General features: G+C 37.8%; 1 protein-coding gene and 1 long non-coding RNA gene across 12 annotated transcripts in view; one reads left to right on the forward strand and one right to left on the reverse strand.

Annotated features, from left to right (window-relative positions):
- LOC116216759 (uncharacterized) overlaps nt 1-17,854 on the reverse strand; it is a 182,528-nt gene extending 164,674 nt beyond the window's left edge. For 9 of the 11 annotated variants that reach the window (XR_014883961.1, XR_014883958.1, XR_014883951.1 and 6 more), the window contains exons 1-2: nt 16,932-17,145; nt 15,569-15,731 (exon numbers count right to left, since the gene is read on the reverse strand). This is a non-coding gene — a long non-coding RNA (uncharacterized LOC116216759). Of the gene's footprint in view, nt 1-15,568; nt 15,732-16,316; nt 16,877-16,931; nt 17,146-17,328 lie in introns of those variants that run through there. The other 2 variants (XR_014883959.1, XR_014883960.1) reach the window with 2 other exon arrangements.
- Nucleotides 17,142-22,467, forward strand: part of CMC1 (C-X9-C motif containing 1) — a 44,640-nt gene continuing 39,314 nt past the window's right edge. The window contains exon 1 of the mRNA XM_010712885.4: nt 17,142-17,296. Within this exon, the coding sequence (XP_010711187.1) occupies nt 17,272-17,296 (25 nt within the window). The 5' untranslated portion in view covers nt 17,142-17,271. The remainder of the gene's footprint in view (nt 17,297-22,467) is intronic.

A 22,467-nucleotide genomic window follows, 5' to 3' on the forward strand; every position in this document is an offset into this window, starting at 1 on the left:
TGAGCTGGAGATTTCCCAGAAGTCAGCTCAAGTCTTAGTATCTTAGTAGAAGTCAGAATTTCCCTACAGCTATTCACAATTTGCTGTTTAATATATGCCTCATTCAGAAACTATACTTTTTAGAGAACACCCAACCTCTTCATATGTTTTAACCAAAAAATTCAGAAACAACACTTGTGAATCAGTATAAATATCACGAAAAATTCAAGAATGGGTTATAAAAATCCTTAAAATTTTGACCGTTAGAGGTTTTGAATGAGCAATATCTTTAAAGTAATACTCAACTCTTAACTTTGTCATCTTGGATATTACTATTTACCCTACACATAAGAAGAGTTCAACTAAGAATAAAGAAAACAAATGGGTAAAGAAAAATGACCACATCACTTTCATTTCCAAAGAAAGTAAGAGTGTAGTGAAAGTTTGAGAGCGCTGTCTTTTAGGGGATGAGAGAGAGAAAACCTTAAATTTTTTCCCGTTGTTCTCTCAGGGCATAGTGCTCCTGGCTGCAAGGCAACATGGACAGAACTCAATCACAAGGCATGCAGGAATGCCCATTAACAATACTCAAGGCAGTGTAATTTAGCATTTCTGATAGTTCTATGTAGTACATCCCGTAATTAAAAATTATCACTTCCACTGCAACAGCCCTGCTGGAAAGCCAGGAGGTATCTTGCAGAGAAGCACAGCCCTTCTGTGCCCGTACTCTGTAGGTTCCCTACTCAGTCTTGTGTACTAACAGCTGTACCCTTGCAGCACCTTAACATTTCCCTGAAGTACTTCTCTATCATCTATCGACTCTTTCTTGAATCTCCTACCCAACTGGCAACAGCATCATGCTGACCCTCTTTGGCTTGCCAGAACATTCCTTAGGTGCAACTTGCCACGAACATGTTTTGGGATAATGGCCCATCTTCACATACTTGAAGAAAATGTTTTAGAGAAATCATGAATTGTAAATGTATGATTTTCTCCTCATTCATCTGACCCCCAACTTTTGCCACATTTAATGATAAAAAGCCATCCCAAAATTATTAAGCAAATATTAAATTCATACTTATTGTTCAAAAATGGAAACTTGAACTCCCACTTTTATGCCAAGCCAAGCTTGTCAGCCCGGAAGACTCCAACCTTGATAACTTTAACTCTCACTTTTATATTTTACAGTTTGTATTTAGTTCAGGGGCACAGAAGCAAATAAGGTGCTCCAGCATAGTGTGTATAATTGTATCAGTGGGTGCTATGCTCATACTCGACCAAGTTAAGATCACTTCTTACATGGAATGCTTTTTACATTGGAAACTACATCCACTAACAGCAATGCCAGAAACTGGTGAACTTAAGTAAAGAAATGAGTAAGAAGTAAATTTATACAAAATTTGAGTTTATGGAATACATGAAACCTTTATGAATAACTTGAACACAGTTACTTTACTCCACATTTGGAATGCACGAAGATGGCAAAAAAAAAAGAGAGAAAAAAAGAGGAAAAAAGAGGATACTTCTTACTTCTTCTTAAGTTAACATAAAGTTGTTAATGTTTAATTTTGATCTCTACCTGTGTGCTTTAGCAGATCTGAAGACAGAGCTTGACAAACAGGAGTATTTATCCAGACAAAAATAGCCACTCAGCTGTGCTTTAGTGCCATTTTCTGTCACACCAGCATGACAGCACTAAGTGTTTAGTTCAAATAAGTGGTTCCACGTCCTTTGATAATACAACATGGTTCCAGCATTCTGTTCACTACAATTTCAGCTCCATCAGGGGTGGCACAAGACAGCTCAGTATTCCCAGAGATTTTCAAACTGTGGTGCATGTGTTCTATTATGCACTCAACCCGTCTGGTCCATTTGGACTGGATACACCAGGGAATACAATTAACCAGCCATTTTATTTACACAGTCCAGCCTGCCAATTCATCTGGAGTTTCAGTGATTTTTCTTCTTTTTCTTGCAGTTTAGAATTGCTTCTGATGTAACTATCTGCAGTACCGACTCCTTTTCTACTGAGAATTCACGCATAATGCAACCAACTGCTGGGGACTCATCTTGGGATGGTTAGGATCCTCAGATTAGAAATAGTAATTTCCTTACCAAACACATTGCCTCTTTTTAAATGATCAGTATATAAGACTTCTATCTAACATGCTGCCTAACAAATAACAGAAAATATGAAGGAATGGCAACAGAAGAGTTAACATACAGGAACAGATTTTGCTCCCTAATGAATGACAGATCAGTGGTCACAAATCAGGGTGCTGTTGTTGTACTGGAGATCAGAACTGCTATTCAGTATTTTTTGAAAATAGGTAAATATTCCAAAAATGAGACAAAAAATGATCTTATCCATATGGCGCAGAATTTAAGTAATTTCAGCAAGCCACCATTGTCATCACACCTTAGGTATACTTTCCAAAGTTCAGATAGCATGCATAACACAAACATGGAGAAAATAAGAACATGGAGAGCCAGATAAATGTAAAAATCATTCTCAAGACACTCTTCAAAGGCAAACTTTTGAAATGGTTAACTTATAAAAATATTGTGCACTTATCCAAACTAGGAGGTTTCTACATTACCGGATTTCATGACGCTAAATATTATTTTCTGCCAATACTTCACTATTTATGGGATTTTTTCATTATTCTTTTCTTCTTATTTCTCTACCTCTCTCCCTTTGCACCAAATAAAATCTGTTATCCTCCTACATTTTTATCCTGAATTGATATAAAGACAGTTTCATACAATTAAAGCAAGAAGAAAAACTGTACCATCTTTCATCAGACACTGTTTACTCCCATGCTGCCACTCAACATAAATAGCCTGAATTACTTATAATTTTTTATAACTACCCTAATTATCATTCTTCAGAAAAATGCTGTCTCTGGACAAGCCCATAAAATATGTCCTAAACTAACCTCTTGCCACTTCTCTTTCACCACATTTGCTAAACAGCTTCATGCAACTGTATCATTTTTGCAAAAATTTATCATTTAACTTTGATAGGAAGCCTACACTTCGGCTAATTGACTTTAAATAATTCAAATTACTAAAATTAAACTTATAGTATCCACTGTAAACACAAAATGACCGATCAGATTACATAACCTCTCTTTCAAGTCTGAATGTTTCCATCACTAAGCCTTTCAGTGAGTAACTATGAGTGAAAAAGAAACTAACACCAAAAGAGTGTTAAATAAAAAAAAAAAAAATAATTACTGTTGTGTTTATGCTGGCAAACAGCCCTGATCATTATAAGCTCACTAGAATGCATGAAATGTTCACTCTCTGTACCAATGCAGCATGTTCATATTTATGTCAAAAGATCTGAGAGAAAGAAGCTTGAGTATTTATCTCAAGTGTCCCTGACTCCTGAGGTCATTCCACTATTTATTGTAATGTTTTCCCAAGGCAGTGCAGGACTCAGGGAAATAGAAGAACCTAAAATAGCTTCTTTCCATTCTGTAACTTCCTATTGCATTCAAAAAATATTATTTTATTAAATCCTCAGCTACACTTTCTCACATTCCAATGTGTTCCTCTCAGCCATTCTCCTGACCTGCCAGGTAGAATTCTCTTTTTCAGGCTTAAAGACAGTACATTCAACTCTTCTGTATTTGAAAAGCTTTAGATATTGTAAGCAAACAGTGAAAATGAAAAAGCAAGAGGAATGAAGAATGCACACGAGACTACAGGTACACGGCAACCAGCTTCATGCACTATGGGGAAATTCCCAAGACTATGATGGAAGCATTTAGCAGTGGAATCTGACTGCAAAATAAATACGAGAAAATAATCAACAGGCACAGATGTTTCCAAAGACGAATGGCTATTTCTCTGTAGTTCTCAGCAACTTTAGTTGCTTCTTGCTACATATTAGGTTTAAAACATTTGTGAAGCTAAAGGAGGAGAGGGGCAAGAACATATTGTCAGGAAAAATTGAGTGATTGTCTAGTCATTTCTGGCAAAGCACAGAAATACTGTGGGATCTTAAGAGCAGTGACAACATGTTATATTCAAGCAACGTATCATTTAAGATTAGTTTTTGCAACTTCATAAATACAATTGCCTTGGTACATTCTAGATTTTAGATCTATATTTGTACATTTTACATACAGAAAGACTGTCCTTACTTAAGAATAAATGAAAGAACCTTGACAGTTGCTAAAGGTGGGCAGTTTACCTTGCTGTTGGACTCTCTGGACAAGGTGTTGTCAGACCTTTTTCTCAAGCAGTCAAGAAAGGGGCCTTACTATGATAAAATAATAAATAAATCTATATAATGATGGCTTACATAATATATGACTGGCAACTTTATTTTCATCCATTTCTTTCAGCATACCTGAATGCAATTATTGAACAAATTTCTTTTGTGTCTGAACTTTAAACTAGACTTCCAACGCATTGCATCTTATATGCTGACTTCAAACAAAAACCTGGTCAGATGAATGATCAATTCCTAGATTGTTTAAAAGGATTTCCTTTTCAATTTTATACATACAAGTACTGGATTTAGTATACTTTTTCTTTTTACAATGTATTAATTTATGTTTTGATGAAATACTATATACCTGTCCTATCAAATGCACATTTGGAAATGTTTGGGATTGCTCACAGTATTTTTTTGTTTTGCTGCTGAATTCTCCATATATTAAGATGAAGACTTGAAAAAAAGAATGTCATTAATAAACATACCTACTTTATTCTGTGGGTTGTATTCTTAAGTTTCCTAGGAAGGTTTGAGTAGCTTTAAAGGATCTCATTCTTTTGAGATCCTCTTGTCAGAGACACTTGCTGGTCTGCACTTCTGGATTTGCAAAATATCCCGTGCTGTTCAATGGAGAGGAGATAGTTTTCCCGGCCAGAATGGCATTCAGTGCTACACAATGTGGTGGCTATTAGTGGGCATCTGTTGGTTTTCTTTCTATTTTTTCCATAAGACTGCAGCATTTCTTCCCTACTCCAGCTCCTGTAGTGAAGTTCAGTACAGATTTATAACTGTGAGACAGTTGACTTTATATTGTCTCTCTTCCCATAGCTGTGATTCTCCATAACTTTTAATAAACCAAACATCAACACAAACCTGAACATCACATCTGGCACCTTTAAATAGCTTCATTTAAATGCCTCAATACAGCATGCCAACAAGAAGAGTATTTCCAAAAAAACAATGGGAAACTCAAAGGTGCCTTGACTTGCCCCTGCAGGGCACAGACCAAGATCAGAAAGAACTGAGTTTGAAAGTCACGTGATAACTGTTGGAATACTTTTTCACCAAATAGAATAGCAGAAAAGCATCCATAGTGTCAGCTTGTGCTGTTAGGCAAGGGAGTTAACTCAACTGAAATGAATTTGAGGTTTCATTCATATAACAAATGTAAGCATGTGTCCAATTACATTGTCAATCTTTAGCAGTAAAATTTGAAAGAGTAAACCTGACCCAACTGGCTCAAGTGCTGCATTTTAAATCCTTCCATGGTACCTTAAAACCCTTTATTAAGTTTTCAATACCTAGAATGTTTTATGAACTTGATCATTTTGTTTCTCCAGTAATATAAAAATAGCACCAGTTTAGCAAAATATAAGGTATTTCCTTGCAAAGAGGTTGAGAACTTTAACTCCTACAATAAGATTTGGACAGAAATTCATGTAGTTTTAGCTAAAAGCTTTTCACTAAATCTTCAAAGTTTTCTATAGTTCTGATTTTTTTATACAAATATTGAAGAAAATATCATTTCATTCTTACAGACCTTAACAGTTTATACATACTTCCCCGTGGATATTTTTCTCATCGGTCATCAGCATTTTTGCAAGAAAATAATCTTCTCTCTCTTATCTTCATTTTTTTTCCTCTAAGATGTGTAACACTAATACCAACATTCCAGGAATTATCCTAACTATAATAAAATAGCAAAAGAAAAAAAGAAAGTTCTTTAATTGAGTTTCTGTTGGAAATACCAAAAAGAAGAAAAAAACCACTATACGAGTGAACTTTCTACTTTCTAGATGTATTTGAACAATGCTAAGTCTGGTTACTTAAGAACAGGAGAGTACTTCTGGATCTCTGGTACTTCTAACGGCAAAATCACCAACCTCTGCCACTGCATAACCCAAATACTGGGTTCTTCTACACCAATACCAACCCAGGAAGAGACCTAAAACTTGACACTGATACATACAACATCTGGTAGTTCAGAAATCAATAAGAGCAGTGACCTGCTTTCACGTGAGAAACAAGAAGAATCTCTCCCAAAGGTCCCGATGCATATATGGCTTTCCAACTAATGGTTAAAAAACAAGAAAGATGTAGATGCTTCATACATGACTAGGGAACGGAAAGAAGTAAAAGACTCTTGCTTTAAGCAAATATTGTTCATGTTTACATACACAAGTTTTTTACTGCTGAAGTCAGAAGTGGCCTGAATTAAGTGATGGAACAGAGAGAAATAGAATGAAAAGGTGCTAAAGAAGTTTATGGCAAAAACATCTTGCCAGAATAGCATAGCACTTACAGAATTACTGATGCCCTCTGACTGATCATGTGTGAGAAGCTGGGAGGAAAAAGGGTATTTCTGATGTACATCAAACACAGTAAAAGCTGAACTGAGACCACAAAGACTTTTTTCTGAAACAGGATATGAATTTAAGTCTGCAGAAATATAACTGGTGTGTTCATGTCTTCTAAGGGGGGCCTTGAAGATGCTTCCTAGAAAAAGAAAGTTTGTTTACGGTATATAGCTTCTAATTCCAATGAGATGCAGTAAATCAAAGCCTAAGTTAAGCTAGTGTTTGCCACTCTCTCTTCACAGTGGACTCCAGCTCCTTTCTGAGTCAGACCAAATGCACCTCTTTGCAACAACTATTGAGACTGTAAGTTCATCCTTTCCCAGGATTTAATGCAATTTTCAGAGCCTAATTGCTCTTGTGCACTGTAAGGAATATAGTACATTGAGAATAAGCTTGAAACCAACAATTGCCAATTTTTCCCTCCTCTATTCTCTCCCTATTTCAGCATCAGATTCTCTCTCTCGTTAACACAGGTATCTTTTGCAATAAATAACAAAATCATCTCTTCATTTCCAACACGATTGCTACAAATCAACACCAATTCTGACTTTGTATTGGCATTAGCATTTCTCTTCAAAGCAAATTTGATACTTTCTCAGCAGCAGCATCAAATTTCTTTAATGCATATTGACAGGCAGGTCAGTAGCCAGTGACTTTTTTTAATGGCTGTACTCTTTTGTTCTCTTTGCAGTACCCACAAGGACCTGAATGACAGAAAGTTCATTTTTCTGCGACTGAACATCTGATTAGAGTAGCCCATGCTTTACCCCCCTTTGGGAGACATGCTGTCAGCCAGCAAAGCCATGGTGGTTGTGGTAACTGTCACTGCATATCCAACAGCTGCTCTGTTACACATTCCCTAACCTGGCAAGGACTGCACTGCGGAGATTCTGCCACTTTCCTCCACCCTGGCTCTGTGCTACCACAGCCCCGTACCTCCAGCAGGTAGGCTGGCGAGCAGCACTCGCTGCAGCTGCTTCTCAGCTTCGTAGCACTGGTTCACCACCGGCAGGAAGTCTCCCTGAGGTATCTTCCATGGCCTTCACTCTAGAGGCCTCTGTCAAGAAACCAGAGCTCCTCAGCTAGAAGCCTGCAGAGGCCTAACCTAGTTGGTACTCAGATTTTGCAGGCAGCAGTATGCTGTGGGTTTTTTGCTACATCAATAGAAAGAAATTATGAGAAAACATCATGCATAAGTGGGCATTTTTAATTCTTTAGGCTCAAAGAACATGGGCTGCTGAATAGAAAGTTAATAAACTGATCAGTACATGTTCACCGATAGAAAAATAATTAAGTTTGTTCTGTTCTTATGTTCTAACTAGGCTTTAGCTCAGGCAGATCTTCAGCTATCTAAGACAGAACTCAGTGCAAACTGTATTCAGTAGATAGACATCTTCATTAACACCTGAAAGGTCATTTTAATTTTAACACTAAATTATTCAAAACGATCTTAATTATAAAAATCTAAGTGCAGTAGTATGATTTTTGGAACAATTCTTTTTATTTCTATTTCTGTTGCAGACAAGGTAAGAACATGAATGGGGCTTAAACTGCCAAGAAAATTGGTTACATCTTCCTACAAGGTCTTTGCTTGCATTTACGCAGGATAGAGCTAATAGCTCAGTCTTTCAAAGAGGTCTACATCTGAAATTAATATGAAACATGCTAGAGCATCATGATATTCTAGATGCTTAAATATGTAGCAAACAACTCCAAATGTGGAGTCCTCGGTACAGGAGACACAGACCTGCTGGAGCATCTCCAGAAGAGGGCCATAAAAGTGATCCAAGGGATGGAACACCTCTCCTACAAGGACAGGCTGAGAGCACTGGAGCTGTTCAGCCTGCAGAAGAAAAGGCTCTGAGGTGACTTGAGAGAGGCCTTTCAGTATCCAAAGTGGAACTACAAGAAAGTAGAGCACAGACTCTTTAGCAGGGTCTGTAGTGATAGGATAAGGGGAAATGGTTTCAAACTAAGAGGGGATATTTAGGTTGGATATAAGGAAAGTCTTTTACAGTGAAGGTAGTGAAGCATTGGAACTGGTTCCCCAGAGAGGTGGTCTATGCCCCATCCCTGGAGCCATTTGAGGTCAGGATGGACAGGGCTCTAAGCACCCGATCTAGCTGTGGAAAACCCTGATCACTGCAGGAGAGTGGACTAGATGACCTTTGAAGAGCCCTTCCATCTCTAAGGATTCTGTGATTTTATGATTCTATGTATTTCTGCTTGCGCAAACCACAGCATGAGCTTAAAATAATTATAAAAAAGAAAATAAAAAAATTTCGCGTCTTTTTTTCATGATCTAGTCTTAATTTCTAGTCAATTCAAGGAATGCAGGAGCTGAATGACAAAATCACTTATTTACTCTCAGTTACAACTGAACCAAAGCACTGGAAATTGGAACCATAACAATAATAACATTTGCCAGAGATGTTAGATCAAGTTTTGCAACATACTGCTGCTTCTCCCACTCACATTGGCAAAAAGTGATCCTTAGGCATTACAAAGTGCCAAGCTGTCACAGATGCAATAGAAAGGAAACGAGTAACAAGCATGAAATAGCAATGGAAGAAAGATGAATGAGGAATCCATAAAGAGGTAATGATTTAAAAAAAAGTGCTATTTCTCTAGCTAACTTGACTGTCTCAATTTTGCTATGATTTTCTAGCTGAGGAAATAAACACTGAGCTAAGCAAATTTCCACAGTGTAAAATCTCCTTTTCTGAACAGAGAGGAAAAAAAAACATCAAAACAAACGAAACCTTTATTTCTATACATGCTACCAACATTATTCAGCACAGACAAGTGAAAAAGAATTATGCTGAAATTACAACTCCATTTTTTTTTTAGAACACAAGGGTTAAAATCTTGTTCATAAATCATTATCTGCTGTTCTGTTTCAAAATTCAAACTTCATCTTCCCCTTTCTACAGCTTAGTCCAGCATGGGAATTGATTCATCACATTCTTCCATCATCTTTTTTTTTTTTTATTTTACTGAATATAAATTACAATACTGAGGGAGATTTACATGTTTATATTATAGAACACAGTGTTTGGGGAAAAAAAAAAAAAAAAAAAAAAGATTTATCTCTAAAGTGGATTTAGTTGTAGTTCCAAATTCCCATTCAAAGTAAAACACAGAAGGATTTGGAGTATGGGTGTTTTCTCTGGTTTTCTACTCTTTACATCTTCTCTATGTTAATGTATATAATTAATAATTTTTATAGAATAATTTTATTTTTGTTTTGAGCCTTTGACTTACCAGAAATATGATTTTTTTTCCCCCATAATTTTGTTGTAGAACTTCTGGGAAGTCACAGAGATGTTTTCTGAAGCTTACTGAGAGGTTACAGCATTGGGTATTCTTTTCTCTAAAATCTGAATTAGTCACTTAAACTAAATAAAAGGTGTTATAAAAAGTGGGGTAAAAAAAACTGTCAAGAAACATCAGTTTGAAATAGCCTGACCAAAAAACCCTGTTCTTCTGAGCTGATTAAAACTTAGACTTGGTTATGTAAAAACATGACAGAAAGCTGAACTTCAGTTACACTTTCTTTTACACGTTTCTGTGCAATTATATCTTATTTGGTGCCACGCTCCTTTCCCAATTCTACGGGATACGTACAAAAAAGAATATGCCTATATGTAAAGCATATAAATTACTTTTGACCTGTATCACATACACATAATGTTAAGAGACAAGCAGAAGATTTGTTCATACTGAATACAGAATTTGTCATGCTTTTTTTTTTTTGTCACCTGTTGTCTTCTCAATCATTTACACAGTGAGATTTCTCAAATAGATATGCAGATGCCTGAAGAAACAGATCCCAAACCCTGATTTTGACAAATTGATACATTAGTAATGTGCAATGATCACGCCAATGCAGAGTATAGGCAAATAATAGAAGTATTTATGAAAAACCTATAATTCCAAATTGGAGCTTGCTATGAAGTCAAGAAATACAAGCAATACCTTAAACTTTTATTTAACTGAGCAAACAGACTGACTACGATATCCTGAATCATACTATTTGCATTCAATTGCCAGCTGCCCTTTGGCAAAAGTTAAAGTTGTCATTCATTTTTACTGAAATTTCAGAACTGTCCAGCACTTCCAGGATCTCATAAGATTTGTTTACAAACTTTGCCAAGGTTTTCCAGTGAGTATCCATTTTTGTTCACAGCTTTATTACATTATACAATCAATCTCATACATCTCCCAGTTGTGAGCAAAGGTTGAAGATTTTTTTTGTCAAGTCTAAGACTTGGTTAATCAAAGGCTCTGTAGCAAATGATTTGAAATCAACTTGAATCAATTTGAGTCAAGCTGAGGTTGTCAGACTCTTAACAATCTCCTAAAACCAACTGGAGTTAACTGGGATATGTCTTCCCAGCTTTCAATTGGATTCTGTGTATTACAATGTAACATTAATCAGTTTGAAAAATACCAGAAGATTCTAAGAATTGCACTATATTTTGTCACATTAACTGCAATTAACCCTTGCTGCCACCTTACCAACAAACCATCAGAACTGGAGTTGTCCAAAACATCTACTAAACATGCCAGAATCATATTATGGGGAAATATAAGCTGAGAGCTGAGTTTTGAAATCAGACCTTCCCTCTCTGAACTCAATGATCTCTTAACACTGAAATAAATGTCAGAAGATAAAAAAGTACATCAGATATAAAACCATACTCAGGAACATAAAGAACATTAGGAAGGGACAGACATCACATTCATTTGCAACTGCAATGAGAAATTATTTCACTGCTCAAAAACATTTGATGGAATAATTACCTTGTCTTCAGCAATACTCATATACTTGTAAATAGGCAAGTGCCTAAGTGCCCAACATAGATAAGATACTATGAACTAAAAAGTTTATTTCTAAAGCAATGAATGAATACAAAGAAGAGCATGAGACATTTTTATCCTTACTGAACATCAGGTTATAGAGTTTTGTGACTGCCAATACTATTTCTTGATAACATCCCTATCTCAGTAAGTATAAATCACAGAATCAGAACTGGTCAGTTGAGGTTCTCTAGCACAGCAGTTAAAGTCAGATTGAATTTTCCAGACTGGTGAATATGGAGATGCTAAGTGTTCAGCATTATTATCGTTGCATCACCCTTAAACACCTGAAAACTAAAGGGAGCAGAAAATCTTCTGTAAAACAACATGTTTTGATTATATCAGTCATGGAAGGAAATGCATCTTCTACTCACATCCTGTTTATCTGTCTTTAAATGTCAAGTTGGAATTCGTAACAAGAAAGTGTACTGAATATATTTAATTATTATAAACATTAAGAAAAGTCAATTACAGTATCTTTCAGCTATTAATGGTCTATATTTCTTCACTCTATGCCACTAACAAATCCCGACGCCAATGATGGAGTCAACATGGATGTTGAGGAATAGATTGGAAAGCAGCTTTGAACTTCAGAGCTCACCTATGTAACGATATTCTCCTCTGTGGCACAAACAAACCAAAATCATTTTGGGGAGGGATCAGGAAACGTTCAGGTTAGTACCAACAAAAAGAAAGTTAGATGGCTCAACTGCAAGCTCATATACAAGGAACCATGCCAGGCAATGTCTACTGCTGTCCAGAAACCATGCTGAATTCTGCCTTTTAAACATTTAACATCAGGAAGTAGCTCTTCTCTCTGTAGCATTAAAAAAACAAAACAAAACAAAAAGTGGAAGTATAAAGCAAAAGAACTGCTAAGTAGCTTTTTAAAGAAAATATTGAACAGAAAGAGAACTTAGCAGGAAGGAAGGAAAACAAAGTAACAAATATGTCTAAATTAAACCTCCAGGGCAATTGAGAGTTGCCCTACAATTGATGTGAATGTATTCAGACAAGAAAACACCCTGTCTACACTCTGAAAAGTCATTGTTCTTGTAAGTAGGATAGATCAAATGATGACAGATTATAAAGACTGTCTCTCATTTTAGTAGTGGAACTTCAATTCCTTCTCATAGTACTGAGCTACTATTATTTGAAAATCTAGATGTTGATCCAGTCATCTGTATCTGGTATATGTTTTTTTGCTTTGGATTATATCTGAATTTGTTGAGGTAAAAGAGGAAGTTTTAAGGAAACAAAAGCCAGTGAAAGACTGTGCTGCTCTATGCAGACTTTGCAGAAGGAAGGGAATCAAAGTGTTTTTCTCTCCAGTAACTATATCTAGTAGTAACTGGGAAACGTAATTATTATTTGATGCATTCTTTCTAGTTGAGCAGATGGCCAGTTCCCTAGATACTACTTCTGTGACTTCTTGCTAGGACAACAGGAATGATGGGAAGTAGCCACCCTGACAAGATGCTTCAAATTCCCTAAAACATGAGTAGAAAGGCCTACCTCACAAAGGAATAGGTTTCATTTTTGAAGAAGTGATAAGAGACAAGGCATAGAGGCCTGGAAATAGTGCCACTGGAGAGCTTGCCACCTGATGACATGACAACTGCAGTCCTCGGAGCAAGAGAGAAGCCAAAGTAACACAGTGCTAATGTTTGCATTGTGAAGATATCGTTCCAAGAGTCTCATGTGTAACTTCATGGGCCTGTAGGCTTGGAGGTCTGCAAGCTTCTAGAACAAGCAAAATTACAGATTAATTGGACAAGATAGAAGTAGTTCAAAACTCCTAATGCTTCCTCCTCCTTCAATTGCATATTCTGCTAAGAAGATCTCTGATCTTCAAACATTTAGAAAGCAAGCAAATAAATGGGATTAATTTTCTGTGGGTGAACTGCTTTACAACATTGGAATATGCACCACAAAAGAGACTATAAACTTATTCTTCATCTCTTTTTCTCTCCTGGAGTAGATTTCTCCAGTGAATGAAAATCTCAGAATGCAATTGCAAATAAGACCTTGAACAACCTTATAGTGGCTTTTGTAAAAGTGTACTTCCCTTAAGCAGAGAAGAAAATATTTCCTTTGATTCTAGATGCTAATTCTTATTTAAAACTCCCTCACATCTCTCACCTATCAGTGAAATATTTATTTCACACGAGTATGCATAGCAAAGAATCACAGCCTTTTACTGTAAGTTACATTTCATGGAACAAGATCAAAAATGTTAACAGCAAACATGTTGAAGAGATGCCATTTGAAAATATTCATTTGATCTAATATGACAAGGCTATTGTTTGGAGTTTAAAAAAAAAATCACACCTGTGTGCAGACAGATAGAGGTTCTTTATCTGGTAAGAACATGGTGCGGAGACTTGTACGATAGATATTTCATCTCTATTGTTATTTATAGTTTCATTGTTAACACAGTCTTGGTTGATGTGTGAAAGCATGTTCACACCTTTGAAAATGGGCGATTAACTAATCAAATGACAATATGAATCTCAGAAACACAGAACTGACTGCAATCCAGTACTACTTATGACTATTCTTAATTTTTTGAGAACTGCTGAAAATCAAACATCCCCATTGCCTCTAGCATCCTTCAGGACTATAATGGGAATCATAAGAGTTTCCCTACTGTAGTAATCAATGCAGAAAACTGTGACCACAATCACGAGTTTCTTTTCACCAGAGTATCCAGTATTTTACTCTCAGGGAACTAACTGCATGAAAGATTACATGGCAGTTCTCCTTGTAGACATAAGGTTTGGGATACAGTAGAGAAGAAGATGAAGAAATGATGCATGTAGCACAGAATAAACAGGAGCAGATACCAGTATGGTACTTAAGTTAAGCTTATAGTACTAACTTCATCAGTGTACTGCAAAGAAAAAGTCCGATGCATGTCATCATAACTTCACAGGATTGCAGAACAAATGCAAGATTCATATTTTAAAAGATCTTATTAAACACAAATTCTATTCTCTGACTGTCATTTCAAAACTCTCCCTAGCGATAAGATGCAAGTAGGGTTTCTTGTTTATGTGATATCCAGTGATATCCACTTTCCATCTTTGTTGTTGTTCTTGTAATGGAACCACCCCATTTAACTCTTGGGTGCTCCTACAGAATGGAGCTCACGTAACCGGCACTTCCACCTGAAGGATGGCAGTAAATCTTTTCTCTATATATACAGTACTGATCTTACTTACATCTACTCTGCATATAAAAACGTGCAAAATATGTACTTACAAAGCATTTAGCTTTTTTATCCATCTACTAAAATTCTTGACATGGCTTTTATCACATTTCTTACATTGTAACCTCCTCTTTTCTGTCACGAAAATTGTTCTGTTGATATTCAACTCAGTCACTGTGCCAACCATATCCAGCCACCACTACGGACTCCCAAGTCTATTTCTTCTAATTTAAAGCCCCTTTCTAGATGGTTTATGTCTTAGTTATGTTGTTTCTGTTACCCATAATGTCAGTCTCATTCAATTATTTGTCAAGATTTCTAATAAATTGTATGACACTTTTTTTGATACTTTCTCATTTCCAGTAGTTTATAAAAGTTCCAAATAGTGTAGGTCTATTTTCAGATCCACACTTGTATATTCTCTTACTCAAAACCAATTTCTGCCCCTCAAACCTCCATAAGAAAGATTTTCTATCATTATTGTTCCATTTCTATTTGTTTTTCATTCACAAAGACGTCATTTTTTCTTAGCATTCAACATTTTCTTCTGACATACGTGAAAAATAGAATTGCAGAATTTTTAGCAATCTTTCATTGCTTTCCAGGCCTGACCGCACTTCTGCAGCAGGGTAGGGCAGGATGCTCAGGTTACAAAGTTCATGGATATTTCTTTTTGCATCTATTCTCTTCATCAAAAAACAGAAATACCATTTGAAAGAGAAGTTGTCTCTAGCCTAGTATCCCGTCTCTAAAACAATCAAAGTAACACAATACCTAAAGCAGAAATTGAAGTTCAAAGGTCTTAAATTTAAATAAATCTTTGTAGTTCTCATTCTGCAGGGCATCTGTAGATACCAACAACCAAAAGCCTAAGATTGGCAAAGACGACTAACTTCAATAATTTAATTTATATTGATTTCAATTTACTGTTTTAAGTTTTTGGATCTCACGTTGTAAGCTCCTTTTTGTATCATGTGGGGTTTTTGTTTTATGTTTTCTTGTTGCATATATGTAACTCTTTGCAGATTGACCATCTTTCTTTTTTTCTTTCCCAACACTTGCATTCATTGCAGAAGAAGCATACGCCAACCTTTAAAAAAAAAAAAAAAAAGCTGCATTTTCACAGCCCTATTCAAAAAGTATCAAATTGGTGAAAAAATATCAACTGAAAGTGGTATAGTTTAATATTACCAAAAACAATTATAATATCCGTATTCTACCCCACAAAATGAGAACAAACTTGTGGTATAAAAACAAAACACCAGAAAGGCACTTAAGGCTCTATAACAGAAGTACTCTGAATCAGTAAGGCCAAAGGCAATCGTGTGGAAGATTTTGCCTACATCACGCTCTACTAATTTCTGTGAATGCTTTGGCATGAAGAACTTAGCTTTTAGTGTGGCCTCAAGTTAAAATAATCCATTTTCAAATAAAAGCACTGAATTATCATATGGGGAAATGATATGTAGGGTTAGGGGAAAAAAAAACACAAGTAAGCAAACAAAAAACTGTGAATTTGAAAGTCAGATCTCTATTTAAATGATAATTATTTTTACAAATAAATAACCAGAAATTGTGATCCCACAGTTTTTCCTAACTTGCTTCTATTGCTATCTTCCAGAGGCACACAAGGTTTATGTAGTATCTGAGGAAGACTCCCGGACTTCTCACTTACCTGAGAATGTAATGTTTAACGCTCAGCTCATTTGCAGTGAGCAGGAAGTAACAATGCGGGATTACAGAGGAAATGCTACTGAGGAAGAATTTTTGCCACCTCATATAAGAGGCTGATGTTTTAAATAGACTCATTATTCATACCACTCATCTGCCAAAACAGTTGAAGAGGCTAGTGGGAAAAGAGAGCAAGCAGGCTCTTTGGAGACTCTGAATTCTATCTGTTAAAAAAGTCTTGACTTTCAGCTCTCTTTATGTCTGAACTATGTATTACTTTCAGAGTGACCTAAGTACCTTCTTACAGATTTTCAGTGTGTGTTTTGCGTCTCAAAGTGGTTGACCACTTTATGGTTGATCATTAACAGATAGGCTAGCCAGTTAAATATTCTAGAGGCTTACAAGACCAGAATTATTCATCTGCCCTTAAAGCACGCTTCAGATATGCCCTGATACAGTGGCAGACCACGAGGACACACAGATCGGACTGAACTGCAATAAACTCCTAGTGATGGTTATGCAAAAAGCACTGTGCATTCTTTCCTCCTAACGTGTGATTTGTCTTAAGCAACCATACTTATACAGGAAGCTCTTTCATAAAGGGTGCAAAACAACTAACCAACGAAGGCAGCCACTCCCGTAATTCTCATCTTCTTCTCACTGCCTAGAGCTCCTGGAGAAGCTGATATTCTCTGCTCCAGGAGACTTCCAGGGACGAGCGACTAAACCACCTCAGCACCGCTCACAGCCCCTCATCCCAGCGGACACGCAAACCCAAACCCGCGCTCCAAGGCTCCCTCAGCCCCTCCCGCCCTTCCCGCCTTCCCCTACGCGCGCGCCGCCGCCGCCGCCCTCTGCCCGCATCGGGGCTGTGCAGAGGGTTGGTCCGCGCCTGCGCGGCAACGGCTTGGGGCCGGCCACGTAGGGTGCGCAGCTGCGGGTGTAGCGTGGAGCCGCAGATGGAGCCTCCCCCCGGCGCAGCAGGTAGGGGCGGCCGCCCGCCGCGGAGCGCTCACCTCCGCGCCTCCTCTTCTCGTCGGCGCCTCGCCACGCTTCCTGTGGGAAGTCCACGCTTCTTCTCCCCGCCGGGCGTGGAGGAGGATGGCCGCGGGAGGCTCGGGCTGCTCCCGGGTGCTCGCGGCGCGGGGGCTCCGCTGCCCGCCGCCGGCCTCTGCCTCAGCCCCAGCCCTGGGAGCGCGGCGCGGGCCTCAGGCTCCTCTCAGCGGCAGAACTCGGCCTGAGCCCCGGGACAGCGAGACGTGCGTGCCCCGGGAGCCTCGCCGTGTTGCCTGCCTGGGAGCAAAGCAGCGAGCTGTCCTGGGCCTCGTGCGCACGAGTGTCTCGGTGGTCTGTGGCTGTGTCCCGTTGCTGAGTTTAAGCCTGTGGCCTAACAGTAGCACGAGGCGCATATGAGCGCTACTTCCCTGAGGCTTGTACCTTTTGCAGGCACGCCTGCGTTAAAAGGCCAGGCCTATAGCAAGGTGAAAGCTGCCAGGGCATTCACGTTGCCTGCCGTGCCTGCATCTCACTTGGTGAGGCATTGACCTCAGGAACCAAATGGTCCTGGCCGTTTCCTGCTCCTGATGGCAATGGCTTGAGTCTTCAAGGGCTTCCCAGACCCTGCTGATAAGGCACTGCTGTGGTGTTCAAGCTCTGGTTTTGTGGATGGCACATCTAAGTGCTGGTATGGTAGAGTTAAGAAAATAGCATAAAACTTCTGCTGTGCTGGTAGTAGTTGTCAGCAGCACAGTTTTGCTCTCAGTTATCCTTTAAAAGAAGTTTCTAGTAATTACAATAGCTGAAATTAAACTATCATTCTTCATATGACGAAGAGGATGATTCCAAAGTCTGACATATAGCAGCAATGTTTTGCATCCACGTTTGTTCCTGTTGTTACATGACATGTGTCTTCCACCCTGTAGTTTTTTTTATCTGTAGTGGTAGTCCTGAGCAGGTACTTTAGGTATATACTCCCACACCAGTACTGAGATTGATCTGCTAAGCAGCAGCATTGCTTACTGACACCTCGCTCAATCTGCGACCTTGTTTTCCCCTAGCTTATCTCCCCACTAGTCCTGCCGTCAGTCCCTAGCTGTTACATCTCTGCTGAAAACCTCAGAACCTGTACTGAAAGCAGAGATGTCTACGTGAGATTGTAGAGAAAGTGGAATAATAGCTGCGAGAGGTGTGAGCTGCTCTGTTTGTATCAGTAAGGTGTTAACTCAGATACCCTGGTGCGGTTGTCATCATTAGCTGCTGCTTGGCTCACGTATGAGAAAAAAAAAAAAAAAGAGGAAAAATCACAGTTGAATAAATAGTAACCATGAGTGATGCTCCATTTATGGTTACAAAACACACAAATATTCTCATGCCTTTGCCAGGCAGTAGAGAGTGAGTGTCAGGGAGTCCTCTAAGGTTCAGAATGTAGAAGCTGTGAATCATGTCACAGTTTTTATGAAAGGAGGCTTTTTGACAGCCATGGTTTGGGAAGAAACTGTGGCTGTGTTAGTAGGTGATTCCATTCATAGAATGGCTTGGATTGGAAGTGACCTTAAAGATCATCTAGTTTGAACTCCCTGCTGTGGGCAGGGATGCCACCCAGTAGATCAGGCTGCTCAGGGCCTCATGCAGGCTGGCCAATAAATGAATTAGTAGATAAGTCATTTGAGAAAACTCTGCATTAACATGATTTTGTGTTTTCCTTCTTAAGAAGATATGTGCTACAGTCTAACATGGGAGTTTTATTTATTGTTTTTTTTTTTTTTGTATGCACCACTTCTAAAATTGTCGTTGTTAATATGCTACTTTCAGTAGTAGAAGCCATGAGTTATTGGAAGGCGCATTTTCTTTTTAACATGCATTTGGTTATAGATGCCATTTTTTTAATAATGATGTCTGAATCCCTTTCTGAGAACTCATGAATTTTCCCTTTAAAGGGAAAAGTAAGGTTACTGATAGTAGCTTGGATAAGCAGTACAAGTTTGGCACCTACCCTGGATATTTTTAGGGGCTTTAAAAACTGCGGGACTTAAGCATTTTCTTAAGTTGCTTGAAGTATCTGAGTGTCTTGTCATTTGAAAATCAAAGTGGTTAAATACAGTAATAATGTATCAGTGAAAGGACTGAACTGGTCTTCTAGAATGGTTTGGGCTTGTTTTGAAATGCCATGGACAGTAAAACAGAAATAGAAGAATATATGGATATATAGTCATAGCTTCAAAAGATAGGGAGAAATAATGGGAGAAACAGCAATGTGAAATTAAAAGGAGAAAAATATACAAGTAAAAGGAAGAACAGTTTCACCTCGTAAATACAAAACATCCTTACATAACATTGGTGATCAAGAACGTAAGTTACCATCAAGAAGAGTGTTACATCAGATTGACCTTTTTGATGTTCTTAGTGTCTTTGGCCTGTATCAGAAACGTAAATGGAAAGGATAATAGTGATGCATTGAAGTTGTTTAGCTGCCCATTATAGAGAACTCTTATGGAAAAAGAACTAAGACGTGGATGATGTATTGGGACGCTCCAGATGAATGGTTTGAAAGGATTCTTTGGAGTTTAAAATCCAGAAAAACATTATCAGTCATTTTGTTAATGTAACCAAAAGGCTTTCAGTCTTCTTTCCATGTCAAAACACCTCATGCTGTGCAACTTTTGGCAAACTGAATGATCACTTGTGTTTTTGGATCATATGTATGCGATATTAGTTTTTAAGGGCTCTATTGATTCATTTGCTATGTGCTGATTGTTCATTAAATCTGTTAGTGCAGAAATCATAGATGAATAAGGTAGGCATTGTTTTGTCTTCTTTTTTAATCCTCGCTTTCATTAGAAAAAAAAACAAAGCCAAAAACAAAAGAATAGTGTTTTGTCCTGATATTCGAAATGTAAGATGTACGCTGCGCAGCCAGATAAACTATTCAACCATGTCTTGAAAAAAGTGATTGAAGAGCTAAATACTCAATTCCTTAAAGATGTTAGGCAGGATTTTTGAATGAAACTTTTATTTTCCAGGTTTGCATGAAAGAAGAGAGGAGTGTGTAATACTCTTGCCATTCTTAATGTCATTGGCATCTCCTGTTAGTGACTGGGGGTTTCAATGGTTTGTAGATTTTCCTGTGCCTTATCGTCATCAAAATGCAGGTTACTTTGCACTTGGTTACTGATTTTTTGTTTCTGTTTGGAACGCATACAAAGTTCTGTAATACACCATGTAGGTCTAGTTTATGTGATGTGTTTGTTTTGGTTTATGTTCTTCAGATAGTCTGTGAGGTAGTGAGAGTTGTACCTTTGTGACCAGTTTAGACCAGAAGTGCTCAAATGTTTGGGCTTCGTGTAAAAAGCATGAAACCCTATATGTAGGAATCCAGCTGCATCTGTAGGGATGTCAGTTTTTGCTGTCTCAGAAAGTACAAAATGTGTATTTTGATTCTGAAATAATTGCTGCCTAGTGTCTTTGTTCAAGTGATGAGAAGTTGTGTTTAGAGGAATTTTACATTGGTTTAACAAGTGAATAATTCAGAAGTAATAGAATTCAGAACAAGTAGAATTCTAAATAGTAACATCCATAGTTGTTACTGCCTTCTTATTTTGTGTATTTTGCTGGAATTCTCATCTACAGTTGTCTGAAGGGGTTTGGGTTGGTTTCCTTTTAAGTAGCTCACACCCTAACTTTCCCTAACTGGCAGCTCTGCTATTCCTGTGCAGTAGTTAAGATAGGATGAATGAACCAGCATAGTAAATATTAAGCCCTGATCTGCATTTGATTCTTTGGGTCCTGGCTATGTTATGTGATAAGGAGTGGAAAAAAACAACATCCAAACCACCCTATGTCAAAAATCTCCACACGCAACTTCAGGCTTGGCTTTACTTATTAGTCTGTTGATGTTTGAGCATTTGGAAGCCACATGTAATTAACAAATAAGTGTGCTCTGTCAGGTTTGCTTTTCCTTTTCTTTCTAGATATTACAGACTGTAATACAGCCATTGCTCATTTTCAGTGAACAGGCTTGTCAGTATTCTTGTAATCCAGTACTGCCATACTGCTAGAACACACGAGACCCAAAGCAAAATGTAAGATAACAAATTCAGCCAGTGAAAAAGGTGAAAATTGACTTTGAGGTGATGATAGAATGGTGAGAAGTTAAAGCTTTGGAAATTTTCCCTGGTGTTGTCATCCCTGTACTCCATCTTAATTTAAAATGATGTGAATATTAGATAGAAAAATCTCAAAATCTGTAACTTTTTAAATACAAAGAAATTTATTCATATACTGCTTTAAAAAAAGGCTACTGTATAAAGAAACTGAACTGATCAGCCTCTTTTGCTTTTTAATCAGGATTTCAGGTTATCACATACATTACTTTACTTGGATTATAACACTTCTCTCACTTTATGTTGTCCTTCTGTACTTTAAAACCTTGGTAGAAAGCAAAGTACTTAAGACTCCCAATTCCTCTGCGAACACTGACGTGCAAATGAAGTTACCAGACGTGGTGACATTTCAGGTATGCGTGAAAATGTTCGCTCCTGGTCCATCTTGAGCTGGTTCACACTGAGGGTTTTTGACTGGTGAAATTCATTACCTTTAGCTGGATCCTGAATGTTTCTGGGGGACAGAATTTGCAAAGGAGTATGCTGAAACTTTTGTCATTTTGGCCCTTTGAACTTCTTGGAGTAAGGGCACAGGAGTTTCTTCACGGATTATAGGACTGTATAGGGAGTATTAATTTCATCTTCAAGAAGCATTTTTTTAAAAACTACATTTGCAGGAAAAAATCTTCCTAGATTTTTGGAAGCACCTGCTTTTTTTCTGCCTGTGGTTTTAATCTCTTTCTAATTTGTTGTGATGATGTGTGACTTTGTATTTCAGAATAGAGGCTTCAGGTAATTGATAACATATTCAGTGACATAGACCTTTTTTGATGACTATTTTTATGGTGCACATATACACACATGACTTACAGATCTTATGTGAATTCATGCTAACTTGTTTAATCCAGATTGAATAAGATAGGGAGAGTAGCAGCGATGGAAGTCTTGAATGCATTTTTTTCCTGAAGCAGTTATAAGCCGTAGTTGTCTTTGCCCATTCCAAGTGCAACTGGCATGCAACTAAAAGAAGTCTGATGTGGGTTTTGGAGCCAGTAG

The sequence above is a fragment of the Meleagris gallopavo genome, chromosome 6 (genome assembly GCF_905368555.1).
Source record: "Meleagris gallopavo chromosome 6, MGAL_WU_HG_1.1, whole genome shotgun sequence".
NCBI lineage: Eukaryota > Metazoa > Chordata > Aves > Galliformes > Phasianidae > Meleagris > Meleagris gallopavo.